This window comes from Oncorhynchus gorbuscha, linkage group LG01 (assembly GCF_021184085.1).
Source record: "Oncorhynchus gorbuscha isolate QuinsamMale2020 ecotype Even-year linkage group LG01, OgorEven_v1.0, whole genome shotgun sequence".
In the NCBI taxonomy this organism is placed as follows: Eukaryota; Metazoa; Chordata; class Actinopteri; order Salmoniformes; family Salmonidae; genus Oncorhynchus; species Oncorhynchus gorbuscha.
In genome coordinates, this window is record NC_060173.1 from 52572133 (window position 1) to 52590535 (window position 18403).

General features: G+C 41.8%; 1 protein-coding gene across 1 annotated transcript in view; it reads right to left on the reverse strand.

The window, feature by feature from the left end:
* Window positions 1–18403, reverse strand: part of LOC124044995 (microtubule-associated protein 1B-like) — a 65011-nt gene that overhangs the window by 36653 nt on the left and 9955 nt on the right. The window contains 1 exon segment of the mRNA XM_046364229.1: window positions 17227–17328. Within this exon segment, the coding sequence (XP_046220185.1) occupies window positions 17227–17328 (102 nt within the window).

Consider the following 18403-nt stretch of genomic DNA (forward strand, 5'->3'; position numbering starts at 1 on the left):
TCACATCAGCCCAATATGCCTGCTTTCAGCAATAATTGCCTGTCTGTGCTGTGACTGCTGTCTGTTCGCTCGTTCGACTGCTCGTACTCCCGCTCTGTCTCTCTGATAATGAAGATAAAACTATCTGTCCTTTCTCTTTGCTCATTTGAGCTGTTCTTGACATAACACAGACTTAGTCTTTTACCAAATAGGGCTGTCTTCTGTATACAAACCCTACCCTGTCACAACACAACTGATTGGCTCAAACGCATTAAGAAGGAAAGATATTCCACAAATGAACTTTTAACCAGGCACACCTGTTCATTGAAATGCATTCCAGGTGACTACCTCATGAAGCTGGTTGAAAGAATGCCAAGATTATGCAAAGCTATCATCAAGGCAAAGGGTGGCTACTTTGATGAATCTAAAATATATTTTGATTTGTTTAGCACCTTTTTTGGTTACTAAATGATTCCATAGGTGTTATTTAATCGTTTTGATGTCTTCACTATTATTCTACAATGTAGAAAATAGTACAAATAAAGAAAACCCTTGAATAAATAGGTGTGCCCAGACTTTTGAATGGTACTGTGTGTGTGTGTGATATATATATATATATATATATAATTACGACGAATTATGACACTGTATGTTCAGATTATAAACATAATTGTATATGTTCCAGCACACATATCAATAACTGTGCTAAACCATGAGTCATGCATTCACCGGACTTTGGGTATATGAACAGGAATAAGCAATTAAGCAACTTCCGCATGGTTGACTTAGGGCTTGATTCAATCAAATCTGCTTTAGCCAACATCCGCATAGCGATTGTTTTGGCAGTGTCTGTTTTGGAGGGTAAATCAGACCGAGTGCTGTGTGAAACAATGGTGACACAGTACTCAGTCTGGTTAGACCAAGCTAGGCAATCTAGCTAGCTAGACTAAATCACAGCTTTATGTAAGGCAACACACATTGGACCATCTTTTATTATATTATTATTATTAATGGTGGATTGTATTTTGGCCAAGCTATTCCGAGCCTTATTACTGTTATTATTGTTGTCTGTGTGTGCATGTTTGTTTCTTTGTTTGCATGGCTTCCTTCATGGAATCCTGTTGTTATTCATAGATTGCACTTCGCTTCAACAAATGAGTTGATCTAAATAAAAGGTCTCCGTGATTACATTCATTCGAACATATTTCCCCAGACGTGCAACCTGCCATCCAGGTCATGAACCAACACTCCTAATCCCGGTGTGAGAGTGGTTCTTTGTTTCAAACCCAATCCCAAATCCTGACAGATTAGGAAGTAAGCACCCTGTTGAGTCAATAATGCACAGTCCAGACGCCAAATCTATGGCGAGACGAACTGACTAGAAATGAAGATACTGTTCTCAACACTTCCTTGTTGGTTTTGGGTCAAATTCAGGAATAACAACGACCTCTTGTGTTAAAGAAACCAGAATTTGTATTGCACTAAATAGCGATATTAGGCCTAATGTGCAACATAATGTTCTATTTTCTCCCGAGATTGCCAAACAATTTGTATGTTGATATAAAGCTCATCGGTCATTAATGTTTCAACCTCTGTGTTGAGAAGTCAGGTTTTTACCATCATTTCCTGGTTTTAAAGTGGACCAAAAATGACACTAACCATAAGCCTTAGCATTTCTGCAGACACAAACATACCCTGGGTCTGTTCTAACGCGACCACCTGCAAATCTAAGGCTGATTGTTCTTCCTTTGTGGGAGTGGTAGCAAACCAACCTTTATTTGCATGCAATTAACATATATTAATATGTATTACCTTTGGCAGACCACTACTGTTTATTAAGCTTATGTCTATGGATGTGGAATGGCCAGATATATTTTTATGGATATGGTTATTTAAATCACAAAATGTCCTATAAACCTGGTAATGCGAATTGAATGAATGGGACCGTAAATAAAACGGCAACACACTCCATAATCTATGTTGCCTACAGCTATGGCAAATGTCTCTATTTGCCTTGGAGGTTGCGTCATGAAATTGACAACTAAAGGGCTTGATTCAATCTGAATCGCAAAAGTTCAGTGCTATAGCGCGATTTAAATTTAAAGGCAATGATGCGGGAACATGACATTGGCACATGACGTCTCAACTGGAAATTACCTTTCAATTTAAACTGCCCTAACTACAGCGATACAGATTGAATTGAGCCCAAAGCCTTCCCAAAGCACACCAGAACACGTGTCTTGTTTTTCCTACAGACCATTGTCCAGTCTACATATCTGCTCAAATTACCATAACCCTATCAGGAAACAAAGCATTTCTCCTAGTAAAGTGTATGTAGGCTGTGTGGGTTGAACAGTGGGTAGCAACGACAGTGTGACTCAACACAGTCGCCTCAGGCTAAACCTAGCCAATAGCTCTACAAAGCTCGATGAAATGCTATAGGCTACGACTGATATGGCTAGCTCCTAGAGAGCACCCAAACAGGTTTATCTAATGCACATTAGCTTTGACTTTTGCCCACAAAAGCATTTAGCTGACTGTCAAGCTAGGGCACTTTCACTCAACTCTGGTGGGTGAGAAAGCTACATTATGTTCAAGTTGTTCTTCGTTGGGATTCAAAGCATTACCCCAAAATTTTTGCCTGCGAGCCTGATTATTTTATTGTAAAAAAAATAAAAAAATAAAATCCCAATGGTAGCCCCTCCACTTTACAGTCATACTAATGCCTAATTCATTCATTTACATAAACTTTCATTATAATACAGAAGGAGAAGGAATGCAGTATCCTATCAATTCACTAACATCATTTGAATCCCACTTTCATCCCTGCTATTCCTCTGTTGATCATTATTTCCATTCATCATCACAGGTCGTACAGTCGGCAGGGCAAGCAGACACACACACACACACACACACACACACACACACACACACACACACACACACACACACACACACACACACACACACACACACACACACACACACACACACACACACACACACACACACACACACACACACACACACACAGGCTGCGCCTGAGTCACACAGACCATTGCTGAGTCACTGGAGGCCTGGGACAGTCCCAATTCACCCAGCACAACACTAGTATCCATAGGTAACAACATTGCTACAGAATCTCAAAGAAAGATGTACTAATCACATCGTATTAAACAGCAGAACAAATAATCTTCATGCCACATTTCTTTACAACATTCACAATAACACAGAAAGCATGCTGCCCTAGGCAATAGCTGAACAAAGAAAATCAATACCAACATTTCTGACACTGACAAACGAGACTAATTCATCCAGTTTACGATGAATGATCTTAAAATCTTTAGAAAATGCACCCATTCCTGAGTGACGTAAACTTTATTATAGTCTATTTGCGAGTTTAGAGGGACGTTTGTGCGTGCTTGTTTTGATTCTCAATATTGTCCTCGATGTACGGAGAGGTAAACACACACAACGTCGTTCTCAACAACGTATCCATATCACGCCCACTCGCGGTTAAAAGAACATACATCATCCAATCGAGCGGAACGAATGGAACTACAGCTCAAGGCGCCCAGTGGAAACAAACCAGCATTCTATTGCGCCGATTTAATTGCATTCCTATCTCAATATACTCAATTCTACATCTTCATGAATACCACGGCTACATTTTTTAAACCTGATACAGTTCAATATTAAAACGAATTATGCCACATGCGCGTGTCTAATCTTCACTTCATAGTGCATTAATCCAGTTACTTTGGACGAGGCAAAGAGTGGTTAAACTCCGTCACCTGAGCGTTCTGTACCGCTCTCCCATATGTCAAGGTAGGTTTAAATGAGTGTCTGATTATTTAATGACTTTATACTGTCTGGCATTTTTTTTTCAACAAATTACTGTCACGGCAAGTATGCTATTCAAACAATAAGAATTATATGCGAGTTAAAAAGTCATCCTGTACACGGGAATAGGGTGGATAAATCAGATGCGTCTAAAAATGGGCTCACATTGTTTCTGATGAAATACATTGAAATGTAATGCAGTCATCTGGGGATAAAGGGAGAGGAGCCAGTCACCCTACGTCACAAGTCTATCGGTACACATATAGTCTACCATTGATCAATTCCATGCAAACATAAGGATAACGGACTCCATTTTAGGAACGGCTGAACATATAGCCTAATCATTCGGCATATTTTATGTAAAACCGATGTGCCAGGATTACTTGTCATAGACAGATTTACATACCGTTGCCGATGCCGAGCCACTTAAGCGTAGAGTCGTGTGTCTAGAAACCAGAGAGGAGCATTGGTGGTGTGCGCGTCAAGCGCGCGGGCGGGGTGAGAAGGAGGAGGATGAGGGAGGGATTGGAGAGAAGATTGGCAGATTTGGATACGAATGCAGGCCTGTGGCAAAGCGGAACGGGATGCGGCAACATCATCTGCAGCCACCAGCCGACTATGGTTCAGCTACGACTTTTTGGGCCAGTGAGGGGCGCTATGCGACTCACATATTGCACCAGCTTTAACTCTTCCACTGCTGAGACTAAGCACAAAACATTCTGGTGAGTAAGACAGGGTCGAACTGGGACAACAATTCGGCCCTGTCCGCACCACCAACTCATCCTAAAAACGCAAACCCTACAATATATATAGTGCAATTCAGAAAGTATTCACACCACTTGACTTTTGCCACATTTTGTTGTTACAGCCTAAATGTAACATTTATTCAATTTAGATTCTGTGTCACTGACGTACACACAATACCCCATAATGTCAAAGTGGAATTATGTTCATCACACATTTTTACAAATTAATTAAAAATGAAACGCTGAAATGTCTTGAGTCACCAAATATTCAACCCCTTTCTTATGGCAAAGCCTAAATAGATTCGGGAGTAAAAATGTGCTTAACAAGTCACATAATGAGTTGCATGGACTCACTTTGTGTGCAATAATAGTGTTTAAAATGATTTTTGAATGACTACCTCAACTCTGTACCCCACACATGTGTAAGGTCCCTCAGTTGAGCAGTGAATTTCAAACCCAGATTTAACCACAAAGACCAGGGAGGTTTTCCAATGGGTGAAACAATAATAATAAGTCAGACACTGAATATCCCTTTGAGCATGGTGAAGTTATTACACTTTGGATGGTGTATCCATACACACAGTCACTACAAAGATACAGACGTCCTTCCTAACTCAGTTGCCGGAGAGGAAGGAACCACTCAGGGATTTCACCATGAAGCCAATGGTGACTTTAAAACAGTTACAGAGTTTATTGGCTGTGATAGGAGAAAACTGAGGATGGATAAACAACATTGTAGTTACTCCACAATACTAACCTTAATGACAGAGTGAAAAGAAGGAAGCCAGTACAGAATACAAATATTCCAAAACATGCACCCTGTTTGCAATAAGGCACTAAATTAATCTGGAAAACAATGTGGCAACATTTTTTACTTAATGTCCTTAATACAAAGCATTATGTTTGGGGCAAATACAACACATCACTGAGTACCACTCTTTATATTTTCAAGAATGGTGGTGGCTGCATCATGTTATGGGTATGCTTGTTAGGATAAAAAATAAATTGAATAGAGCTAAGCACAGGCAAACTCCTAAAACACCAGGACTGGAGTTGCTTACCAAGATGACATTGAATGTTCCTGAGTGGCTTAGTTACAGTTTTGACTTGAAAATGGCTGTCTAGGAATGATCAACAACCATCTTGACATAGCTGGAATAACTTTAAAAAGAATGTAAAAAATATTGTACGATCCAGGTGTGCAAAGATCTTATAGAGACTTACCCAGAAAGACTCAGCTATAATCACTGCCAACGGCTATTCTAACATTCTAACATTGACTTGAGGGTGTGAATACTTCATTTTCAATAAATTAGCAAAGAAAACACATGTGGTGATCATCCGTTCACCTACTCTGCATCTCACAAAGACACGGCGGTTGGAACCAAAAATCTCAAATTTGGACTCATCAGACCAAAGGACAGATTTCCACAGGTTTAATGTCCATTGCTCTTGTTTCTTGGCCCAAGCAAGTCTCTTCTTATTATTGGTGTCCTTTAGTAGTGGTTTCTTTGCAGCAATTTGACCATGAAGGCCTGATTCACACAGTCTCCTCTGAACAGTTGCTGTTGAGATGTGTCTGTTACTTGAACTATGTGAAGCATTTATTTGCCTCAATTTCTGAGGCTGGTAACTTGTAAGTCGCTCTGGATAAGAGCGTCTGCTAAATGACTTAAATGTAATGTAAATGTAAACCTATACTCTGCAGCAGAGATAACTTTGGGTCTTCCTTTCCTGTGGCGGTCCTCATGAGAGCCAGTTTCATCATGCTTGATGGTTTTTGCGACTGCACTTGAAGAAACTTTCAAAGTTCTTGAAATGTTCCAGATTGACTGGCCTTCATGACTTAAATTAATGATGGATTGTTGTTTCTCTTTTCTTATTTGAGCTGTTCTTGCCATAATATGGACTTGGTCTTTTGACAAATAGGGCTATCTTCTGTATACCACCACTACACAACTGATTGGCTCAAACGCATTAAGAAGGAAATAACTTCCACAAATTAACTTTTAACAAGGCACCTCTATTGAAATGCATTCCAGGTGACTACCTCATGAAGCTGGTTGAGAGAATGCCAAGAGTGTGCAAAGCTGCAATCAAGGCAAAGGGAGGCTACTTTGAAGAATCTAAAATATATTTTGATTTGGTTAACACTCTTTTGGTTAGTACATGATTCCATATGTGTTATTTTGGAGTTTTGATGTCTTCATTATTCTTCTACAATGTAGAAAATAGTCAAAATAAAGAATAACCCTGGAATGAGTAGCTGTGTCCAAACTGTATATATACAGTACATTCGTAAAATATCCCGACCCCTTGACTTTTTCCACATTTTGCTACGTTAGTCCAAAACCAACAAAAACTTCACACAATTCTGTCATATACGCAAAATGTTTAGACTGGGAAGCATGCAACAGGCTTAAGATAAGTGTTTAACATGTCATTAACCACATCAATATGATTTTATCATTTGATCCCCATATGCAATGTAGTTGACGCTGCATTAAATCATTCACTGATTTACAGACGACCTGGAACTTAACCAAAGCTACAGAGTCAGACGTGGCACCAGTGTAATTCTGAGGGTCATCCAAAACTCATTGTCATTAGCATCTCTTTTGTAAATGAATTAGGGTGAAGTTTCCCCTAGGTACAGATCTAGGATCATCTTCCCCTTCCCCAATCCTAACCTAACCATTATTGGTGGGAATGCAAAACTGGCCCAAGATCAGCGTCTCTGGGCAACTTAACACCTACATCTCAGAAGGTATGCTACATTTCACTGCTCAGCAGTGCTCTTTTTATACCTCGCCTAATAACACACACACACCCCAAAGTAAACATTCCTGCCATGGACTATGTTCTGTTACAGTATGTGTCCAGGGCTGATACGCCCCCCGTCAACCCAGGGTTGGATTCTGTTTGGCCCACCAGGGTACCATTGATGTGTGTGGTGTGGGAATGGTCTGATAGATCAATGGGATGATGAGATGGTTGTCGTCCCTCTGACCTAAGCTTTAGCTCTCTCGTGCTATCTATCCTCCCTCTCACCTTTCCTTCTCCCCTTTTTTCTATGTATTTCTCTCTCTCTCTCTCTCTCTCTCTCTCTCTCTCTCTCTCTCAGGCCCTGGGATCAATATGAATGTTTTGAATAATTCAACATCTGCTTCAATAATGCATGATGTGTGCACACACACACATACATACACACCGTTTTGGAGAGATGGTGCTCTTACACCAGGGTCTGTGCTATCCCGGGATCCTTTGGATGTACATACCCCATTGAAGTTTAAATTGAAATGGGTTAAGGTTAGGGTAAAAGTTATGGTTAAGGTTAGGGTAAGGCTAGGGGTTAAGGTTTAGGGTAGGGACGTCCCATGGATACCACAGACCCTCACGCCAGGTGCCCCCGAAGCCACGTTTTACCCTTGGCTATTTGATTCTCTATTTGTAATCATGGGATTTTTTCCCCCCATTCATAGTATACATTTGTGAGGTTCCACAACTGTATCAAGTCTACATGAAACAAATCTAATCAGTGACATTGCCTTGTGCTTTTGGGTCTTGTAGATTTTCATGTTGTACTGAATTACCACAAAAGGGAGAGATTTAAAAAGAGTAGAAAATATGTAAACAACTGATACAGTATGCGCCATAATTGGCCATTAGCCCTGCACCAAAGATCATTCCTGGGTTTCTAAGATATCCACTCACCCTCTCCTGCTGGCTCAAGAAATGGTCAAATCACAAGGATCCATACCCCGCTGTGCCGAAGCGCTGTCTGAGTCTTTAATCTGAGATGCTAAATATCTGTCACCAAAGAGAATACTCTTACCTTGCAAAACCTCACCATTCTCAATATACTTTCTACAGTTCCTCACAACAGATAAAAACACTCCACCTATTTCTGTGGGTGAGTACAGGGAGGAATATTGTACCTCCGAGAGACTACTTGAACTGTCGAGCGTTGAACATGAAAAATGGACGCTGGCAAAAACCTTGATCCATGTATTGCTCTTTCTGAAACATTTTCAGTGAAACCTCAGCGAAAGAGAATTAAACCTTACAGAATGAGACCCCAGCAACATTTCTGAAATATGACTCGACATTTATACGCAGACTATTTTATTACACCACTCTTCCCATTGGGAGAGTTAGCGTGCGCTAATATGCCTGATGAGTGTAAATGGGATTAACGGACAGTCAGTCCACCATGATGACACTGCATTTTATTGCTATTGGATTAGCATAGCAGCAGCAGATTGGATGTACTGTAGCTAGTGACTATGGGCCATTGAGTACTTCCGTGCGGTAGCATATGCCTATTTCCCAAATAGCACCCTTTTTTCTGTATAGTGGGTGGCACCCTATTACCTTCATAGTGTAGCACTATGTAGGGAATATGGTGCCATTTTGAGCACAGCCTATAATTTATCGGCATAAGCCTTATACTCATAGTTAATGTCAGCCCATTGTTAGCCTTTTACAATGTTCACTGGATTCTCCCTACAGTATGCACTCCTGTGTATCTCATTTTGACTTCCCTTTCTCAATCTGTAGCCCTGTAAACTCTTTCTCACCTCCTGCTTAGCTGTAATGCACTGTAGTAGAGCAAAAACGCTTCCTAGAGAGCACAAGTCAACCCAATGTGCAGGGAGGTGGAAATAGAGAAGTCAAGTGCAAGGCCATGTTCTGTTGGTTTAGATACTACTGACATGTAATGGAAGCTGGCAACTCATCATCCTCCATTAAAATAATGGCTATTTTTACAGACTCGTTTGCAGTGCGCATGTGCCTGTGTGTGTGTCCTGACCCCGTCCTGTGCAACTGGGTCCTGGACTTTCTGACGGGCCGCCCCCAGGTAGTGAGGGTAGGAAACAACATCTCCACCCCGCTGATCCTCAACACTGTGGCCCCACAAGGAAGGGTGCGTTCTCAGCCCTCTCCTGTACTCCCTGTTCGCCCATGACTGCGTGGCCATGCACGCCTCCAACTCAATCATCAAGTTTGCAGATGACACTACAGTGGTAGGCTTGATTACCACCAACGATGGGAAGGTCTACAGGGAGGAGGTGAGGGCCCTCGGAGTGTGGTGTCAGGAAAATAACCTCACACTCAACGTCAACAAAACAAAGGAGATGATTGTGGACTTCAGGAAACAACAGAGGGAGCATCCCCCTATCCACATCGACGGGAAAGTAGTGGAGAAGGTGGAAAGTTTTAAGTTACCCGGCGTACACATCACGGACAAACTGAAATGGTCACCGGTGCTACTACTCAGGGAGACTCAGAGTGCAGGGTGACCCAGTCAGAACCCCCGGGGCTAGCAGGGTAATTAATGGCAGTGACAAGAAGCAGAAGCCAGTTTCAGGGCCCTAAATGAGGTCAGAGAACTGGGCTGCACAGAATCGCAGGAGACTAATAGGACCAGGAAGTGTCGGTAATAGAACCAGGAAGTGTCGGTTATAGAACATGGAAGTGTCTACCTCTTGATGACTCTATCACACAGTGTTATAAAGCAGTGCTCTACCACTTGGGTCTGACTTGAAGATTTAGAAAGACAAAAGGGTATAAACAGGAAGAAGAACAGCCTGGATGCAAGGTTAAACATGTTGAATAAGTAACTATATAGTATTCATGGGTATTTTACTATATAGTATTTAACACTTTACTGTACCCCCCCCCCCCCCGTATGTGTTCATGAAGTCTTTATAACAGCTTCGTAAGACATAACATTTACCATAGTCCGTCATAAACATTTCTAATAAAGCTTCAACTTTGACAATCAATGTGATTAAGGCTTGATTGCTTGTTGTTGCTGTTAGGTCATTAATACAATACATTCGGAATGTATTCCGACTCCTTCACTCTTACCACATTTCGTTGAATGGAGCAGGGTACAGAGAGATCCTTGATGAAAACCTACCCCAGAGCGCTGAGGACTTCAGACTGGGGAGAAAGCATGTATTGTTGTTGTGCATTGTGCTTCACGTACCACCCCATTAATAATAATAATAATATATGCCATTTGTGCATTACAGTGCATTCTACGTATGGGTGGTCCCGGGGATCGAACCCCATTAGCGCCATTTACCAACTGAGCTCATCATGTGTGTGTGACTGCCTGGCTTAGTTAGAAAGTTCACATGAACTAGCTAACTAATAAGCTAGTGCACATCCAAACGTAAGGAAAAAACATCCTTCTTGAAGCACAAAATTCCTTAGCTAGACGTAAAAGGTGTAAAGGCTTGAAAATAAATATGTTTTATGCAGCTTTATTGTTTTAGTTAGAACAAATCTGATGAAAAGGGTGGATTAGACCGGAAAAAGAGATATTATTTGTCCTTTTTCTTGTCACTCCAGTTGGCTCCCCCACGTGGAGGTTCGTGCTTTCTGATTGGTGCAAAGTCAAGTTGTCTGCCACTGCCGAGCATTCTACAAGTAGAAATGCAGATTCGTCAGTACCAGGTTGGCACGCAGCAGGTTCTAGCAAGAGAAGGAACAACTTCATACTGTGATAAGTACCTATTGGCAGTTTATCAGCAGTCAGATTCTCAGTGTGTTTAATGCTTTACAGTCAAAAGGCTATATAGCCTGTTATTGAACATGCAACTGCTGTAATGAAGCGGCTAATAAAACGTAATTTTTTAAACATTTGCCAAAATGAAATTTGTATAAAAACACTGCTCTAAACAGCACATCTAATGCGATCGGTTTCATACAGATGTAGGATCTTAATTTGATCACTCTTTTGTTGCTGAGAATGTTTCTGCACAGCAGGAAATGCAAACTTGTTGTGTATTTGAGGTTTAAAAAGGCTTCTAAAGTTTATAATATCCACCTTCAAATATCAGACTTGATTTGCCCTACGAAAAATGTATCAACCCCTTCAAAAAAATCTACATAATAATTCACATTTCTTGTTACTCCAGGATGATTTTCCTGCTGTCGCAAACTGGCTCAAATTAAGATCCTACATCTGTATGTGACAGACATTACAATCTCAGTTCCAAATTTAGAAAGCGGGGAATCTAATAGCCACAATTGGAATGGGTTGCTAATATGACTAGGATTATGTTTTTGGCTTTCGGAAAATGAAAGAAAGTTTATATGAAAACCAATAGAATAGGAGAGAAATGCTGGTTAATGGCATGAGGAAGTCTTCACATTTCTATGGTTGGATTTTCGCTAGGCTATTTTGAAGCATTGACATTCCTCATTATTTGAAGTCAAGTAAAACATTCAAGTTTCAAACAATTATACTGCCTCAAACTCACATTTTAACGTGGTAGGCAGTGGTGACCCATCATTCCTGTTTTGAGAAAATTGGAACCATTGACCTTGGATCTTATTAATTATCATCTACCCACTACCCTCAAGCCGCCTCTAACCTCTGTCATATCTCACAATGTGTGAATTTTCACATACATTTTTAAGAGGTTATTTTGAAGTCGTAAAGTCAATTTTGGCATCACTGTACTAAAATGTTTTATTATTATTGAATTGGAGGGGATATTGTGCAGTGAGTTCTGACATTTTGTCTTTTTGTTGCGCCAACCTAAGATAAAGAATGGCGCATAAAAGTAAAATATATTTTATTTAATATCCTATCATTTCTTACCACATGTTCTGTGTTATCATTTGGGAACCTTCTCATCTAATGATCTAATTCATTTTACAGAGCATTACTGTCTCATATGAATCCATCTGATTGTGGCTTACCGTATCTGACAAACACACACACACTATCCCAGGTCATCTCGCCTCCTCCTCCTCTCCACCTGTGGATCGTGTTGGGGAGGAAGTTCGATATGGCGATTACAGCTGCTTTACGATCCCACCGCTCTCTTGCTTTCCTCCCATATCCCCCTTTCACAGAAATAATAAACGGCCTCACTACAAAGTAACCCATAGGCCTTTTGGGCATTGAAGCCCACATCCGCCCTCATTTCCCTTAGCCCACTGCACCTAGCCCCAATTAACACTGAATGATCTCTGCGTTCTGGGAAGAAGTAACCGGTTGCTTCCCAAATGGTACCATGTTCCCTTTATAGTGCACTGGTCAAAGGTTATGCACTTCATAGGGAATAAGGTGCTATTTAGGATGCAGACTCTGTCTGTTTGTACCATTACTGACTGAGAATAAAATGACCGGGAAAAACAAAACAGTTGAAGGATAGAATAGTGGTTTGTTTGATAGTTTCGGTGGATATTGAGCCAGTTCTGTTGATGGGAACCCGGTGAGCACCATCGATACTCCCCATGTGAGGTTCAGCCTACGCACCTCCGTGTGTATCGGTGACTTAACTAAGCCTAGAAGGACTTAATCAGAGTGAATTGCTGACGGTAATCCACGCCTCATGCCTTGCTTCTCTGCTGGGTGTTAGAGGGGGATGTGTTAGAGACGACCAGAAAGGATACTGCACATCATTGCGGTCAAATCATTTTTAGGTCCGTCAGTGGGAGGGAGAAAGTGTGTGTGTGTGTGTGTGTGTGTGTGTGTGTGTGTGTGTGTGTGTGTGTGTGTGTGTGTGTGTGTGTGTGTGTGTGTGTGTGTGTGTGTGTGTGTGTGTGTGTGTGTGTGTGTGTGTGTGATACACACCCTTGATGCTGTGTGTGAGTATGTTCATTGTTCGTGAGTGTCAAGTACAGATGACAAAATGAATAAACGGATGGAGCAAAATGTAGAAAATGCAGAGAGGCACAAAATTCGCTGCAGACATCCTTTACAACCGAGGAGGCGAATCATGGGGGTTCGTTGCTGCACTTCCACCATCCGACACCTGAGTGTTCAAACTCCAAGCTCATTTAAGTAACGTACAGTGTTGAAGAAGTCAGTCAGGAAGAATGCACTAAAAGGACCAGACATTGGAAAGGTTAGTAAGGGTAAGGGTTCCTTGGGATGTCCCTACACTAAACCCTGACCTTAACTTCTACCCTTACCATAACCCTTACCTAACCCTAACCTTAACCATTTTAAACTTCAATGGGGTCACGTCAGAGTTCGGACGTCCCAAGGATCCCGTTTAAAATGGTTACGGTGAGGGTTATGAGGCACTACTTTTGACCAAGGCCCTATAGGGAATAGGGTGCCATTTGGGATGCGCTTGGGTGATCCTTTATGGAACAAATGAAACATTTTGCTAAAATAAAGAAAACACAGGCTTCAAAGAGACACATGAATGACACACAGTTTCAATAGGCTTAAGGCTTCAAGGCCACACGGCTGACAACAGGAGTCACATACACTGAGTGTACAAAACATTAGGAACACCTTCCTAAAATTAAGCTGCACCCCCTTTTGCCCGCAGAATAGCCTCAATTCATCGGGGCACGGACTCTACAAGGTGTCGAAAGAGTTCCACAGGGATGCTGGCCCATGTTGACTCCAATGCTTCCCACAGTTGTGTCAAGTTGTCTGGATGTCCTTTGGGTGGTGGATCATTCTCGATACACACAGGAAACTGTTGTGCGGGAAAAACCCAGCAGCGTTGCAGTTCTTGAAACACTCAAACCGGTTTCCTGGACACAGATTAAGCTTCCTGGACCTAGAAATATGTTTTATGGAGTTTCTCCATTTGAGCTTGCTCCAGGGCTGAGTTGTGTCTTTCCATCGACTTTGAGCAACATGATCCCATTATCTATTTCTGCAATGCAGGTGTTGAATTTCCCTCATCATTCAGTGCCATTGATCTGCATTGTAGCCTATCTAATGCTGAACAGAGGAGTGCAATTGATAGCCCCAGCCACCCCCCCCCATACCAGCCATCCCCGGCCCTCCAAAGCAGCCCCAGCCTCAACCTGAGCTGCCTCAGAGAACCAGCAGTCCCTTTGTCTCCACCACAAAGCTCAGAATCAGCACAATCTGATTTCGCTCTCGAGTGCCCTTGGCTGGGAACGGTGGCCTCGCTCACCCCCATTTCTGCCTGGAGGACCAGCATGCAGCCGTGAAGTAATGCAGAGGTGGTCTAAAATGAGAACCACAAGCTCGGTTATGAACACACCGTTTTTCAAACCCTTTATTGTGCTAGTGTTTCAAACCTCAGCGTTGACAGAATAAACCCATAATGATTGACGTGAGCAACTGCACAAAGCCATTGGACGTGTCGTATGTTCTGACTATTCTGCATTCATTCCGTTTCTGCAAAGAGCACGAATCGATGAAATCTAAGCCAGGGCTAAGTGGGAAACCTAGCTGTTGTTTGAATGTCAAACAAAAAAGTAGTGAGAGGTGACGGCATGGTCCATTACCTCATCACCACTGTTGTGTCAAGTCCAGTTTGCCGCTTCCATTGAAGTCAATTACTACTAAAGGGCTTGTAAAACCTTTCATTGTTCCCTTGGAAACCACATCTTTTTTTTTAAAATTCACATTCAATTACAGCACATATCCACATATGTTATGAGATTCTTAAGAGCAATGGTCCTGGGAAACTGGATCACTAAGAATAGATCGAAGCTGCCCACACAAGCAGGACACAGGGTCACTGATAGAGCAGATGGCTTTATGCAGCACAATGTCTGTGTGCATTTGGTAGCCATGGCAACGCTTTCGACACCTTGAAGCGACCTGGAAACACGGAACGGTTGAAACCGGGAAAAAAAAGTTACACCACTATAAAAAGAAGCATTCTTTTAAGATAGAACGTCCTCTGGATGTTTATCCTCTCGAAGGAATGCTGTGTCATTTCTGCTTGCTCTGATACGGCTCAGCACTTACTGTCGGTGCAGTGTAATAATCTATCCTGTAGTTTGTTTGTGTGTGTGTGTGTGCTCTCAAGTTACCTGGCAGGGAATTTACTCTCTCCCCTCTCTCTAAAACCTGACTCTGCAGTGCCCCTGCCCCTGACACAGCTCCCCAATAATAACCATGGTGATTATATATATATTTTTTTTATTTATTTAACCTTTATTTAGTCAGTTAAAAAACAAATTCTTATTCACAGTGACAGCCTTAATTCACGTTAACCTAGTGGGTTAACTGCCTTATTCAGGGACAGAACGACAGATTCTCACCTTGTCAGCACGGGGATTCGATCCATCAAATCGCTGTCTCAAACCTTTCGGTTATTGGCCCGACGCTCTAACCACTAAGCTACCTGCCGCCCCAAAAGATAAAGCAATGAAGAATGTGGAGGCTATGGGATGCCTGTCAAGCCCCTGGATACCATGCAGAAATGTCAACCACCATCACAGGACTAAGAAATGTTGGTGTGTCTATAACATGTCTACTGTAGCAAAGTGGGGCTCATCTTCAATGCAATGAATTCAAATCGCTGTCTCAAACCCAAGCATCGTGTTTCACAGCTCATTTTATGTGACAAAGATGAATGAAGTAAGTAAGGATTACTATCATTATTCCAAGGCAACAGGTACAGGGATTACGTCTAACGTTCAAGGTGAATGAGGTAATAGACTTCTTCCAACATGAAAGAAATGCATCCTTACCTCCATCCTCATTTCATTTAATCACAGACCTGAAAAGGCTGGATTGGTGACCGCAATAGGGGGATACTACAAACGTCTCGTGTCTCGTCGTTCCCGTATCGCTAATCGTTCATAGATCAGTGATGTCCTGAAGGAAGTGAGGGAGGAAGGATGTTTTTTTCAAAAGCATTTGAACAGGACCCAAGTTTCCATACAGTCACCTCGCCTCGCACCAGAGTACTATTACCGTACCCTAGAATTCAGGCACGTGCACAGACAGGGTTTCCAGTCTCCAGAATGTCCTTTTCGGTGGTAGTATAATGTCCCCAAAAATGTATACTTTTTTGTTGTTGTTGTTTGTCGTTGTTGTTCTGAACCCAATGCCAGCAAATGGTCGCAAAATTCTCATCTCAGCATCGAAACCAAAAAAAGTTGAGCATCTTGATTGTTGGCCAATGAACAGTCATCAGCATTGGCACAGAAAGGCGGGCACGCGTATCCAGATCAGTGACCAGAAAGAACTTGGTCAATTTCCTCCAGTTTTGCCTGGCAACACAGAGTAGGCCGACGTTTTGAAAATCCATCACTGTTTTTGCCTGTAATGACAGGCTACATTTGCACAGCGATTGTGCGTGCGTGGTCGCGAGTTTTGTAGCACTCCTTTATGGGGGGTGGCGGGTCAAAGTTTGGGATACATGGTATACATGAGAGTGGCAAGAAATGGAGCTAGGTATAGTAATGGTAGGCTACAGTATTTCTGACAATCTTCTCTTTTGACTGGAATTGTGTAAGTCCTTGGTTAATAAGTGCAGCATTTATTTCAGTTCAAAATAATTGAGCAAAATACTTTACTCATCGGTCAACATGTCCGTTTTCATGGTTTCAGGATTTGTTTCGTTTGATAACACCCCCCCCCCTCAACATGTTTGTGCAAGGCCCTGATATAATTATATAACTTCATTTAATAGGATATCTGTGTACTCTACCTATTAATGAAGTATCATCTTATTGATATGAACATGAATTCTTGTCAATTGGTGTTAGATCATGGCCTGGTCCCAGATCTGTCTATGCTATCTTGCCAACACCTATGTCATGGCCATTGTTTGGCGTGACAAAGACAGGAGGTGGCAAGATGGCACAAACAGATCTGGGACCAGGCTAGTTCGAATAAGACCCATGTATTCCAAAGCCGTAGTGTGTGATGTCACACGACCCAGGTTTGACTGACCTCTGACCTCTGCAGAGAACTGGGCGGAGTGGCGCGTCACAAATAGCTGCAACTGCTGGTCCAGGTCACATGACTTGAGGCTGATGTCCCAGGAGCGAATCCCTGGTGAAACAACACAGAACAAGAGGGCAAAATATGTTACATTAAAGTTCTGTATTTTAGACCTTACTGTTATAAGTTCCTTACCCTGACAGTAGTCTATGGGTCAGAAGGAACCATAGTTTCTTTAAACAGCCACTACTAGCTTCTGTGGAAGGGATAGGGGCAAACATACAATAGTGGCCCATAGACTACATGCAGGGCTAAGAAACATATAACATTAATTTATACTTCCCCCTTTAATGGATTTCTTATTAACTGCAGATCCTTATAACATTCAATAATGTATGAGGGGACTGAGCAAGAGCACAGGGGTAGAAAGGCAAGGAAATATGAAAACAACCAACGTCTCTGAAATCTCTGTAACCTTCATATTTTTATATTTCAGTGCAATTTTTTTTTCTCCATTTCATGACTTTATTTCTCCAAAACTTAACCCTGATACTGTAAGCTAATTGGAATGAATAAAAGTTGTTCCAGACAAACATGATGTTTTCTATCTATGTATTTTGTATGAATGTACTGGACTAGAACATATGGTAATTTAGTTAAGGAACAGTCCCCCCCCCCCAAAAAGAAATCTGATTTACAATTTTTCCTCAATAATTATGACATCACAATAACATGACATGATAAGGTGTCATATGCTTATGACAAGCCTTACACTACATTAGAACTGCATCATAAAGCATTCTATGTGGATTCAAACTAAAGTGTTGCCAGAACAGGCACACTGATGAAGAGCAGTGAGTTCAGTACAAGCAAAACCGATTCTTAATAATGTTCCCGTCAGCACCCTCTTTCCACTAGGGAGAGCCTTTGTCAGATCGGATTCAGGCTAAGATTCTCTGATGTTCAGAGAGAAGCCTGCGTCAGATCTCATTCAACAGGGCATAAACCGCAGGAGAAGCCTGTCTCTGATCCTATTCACTGGTAGGGAAAGGAGTCTGGGATAGGAGATTACTATAATTTACTTTCATCCACCCCCTCATCCTCCCCTTCATATCTCCCCATGTCTCAAAAATAATATGTACAGTACTCTGTATATGTCAGGTCGTTGTTTTCCAGGTTCTGTTTT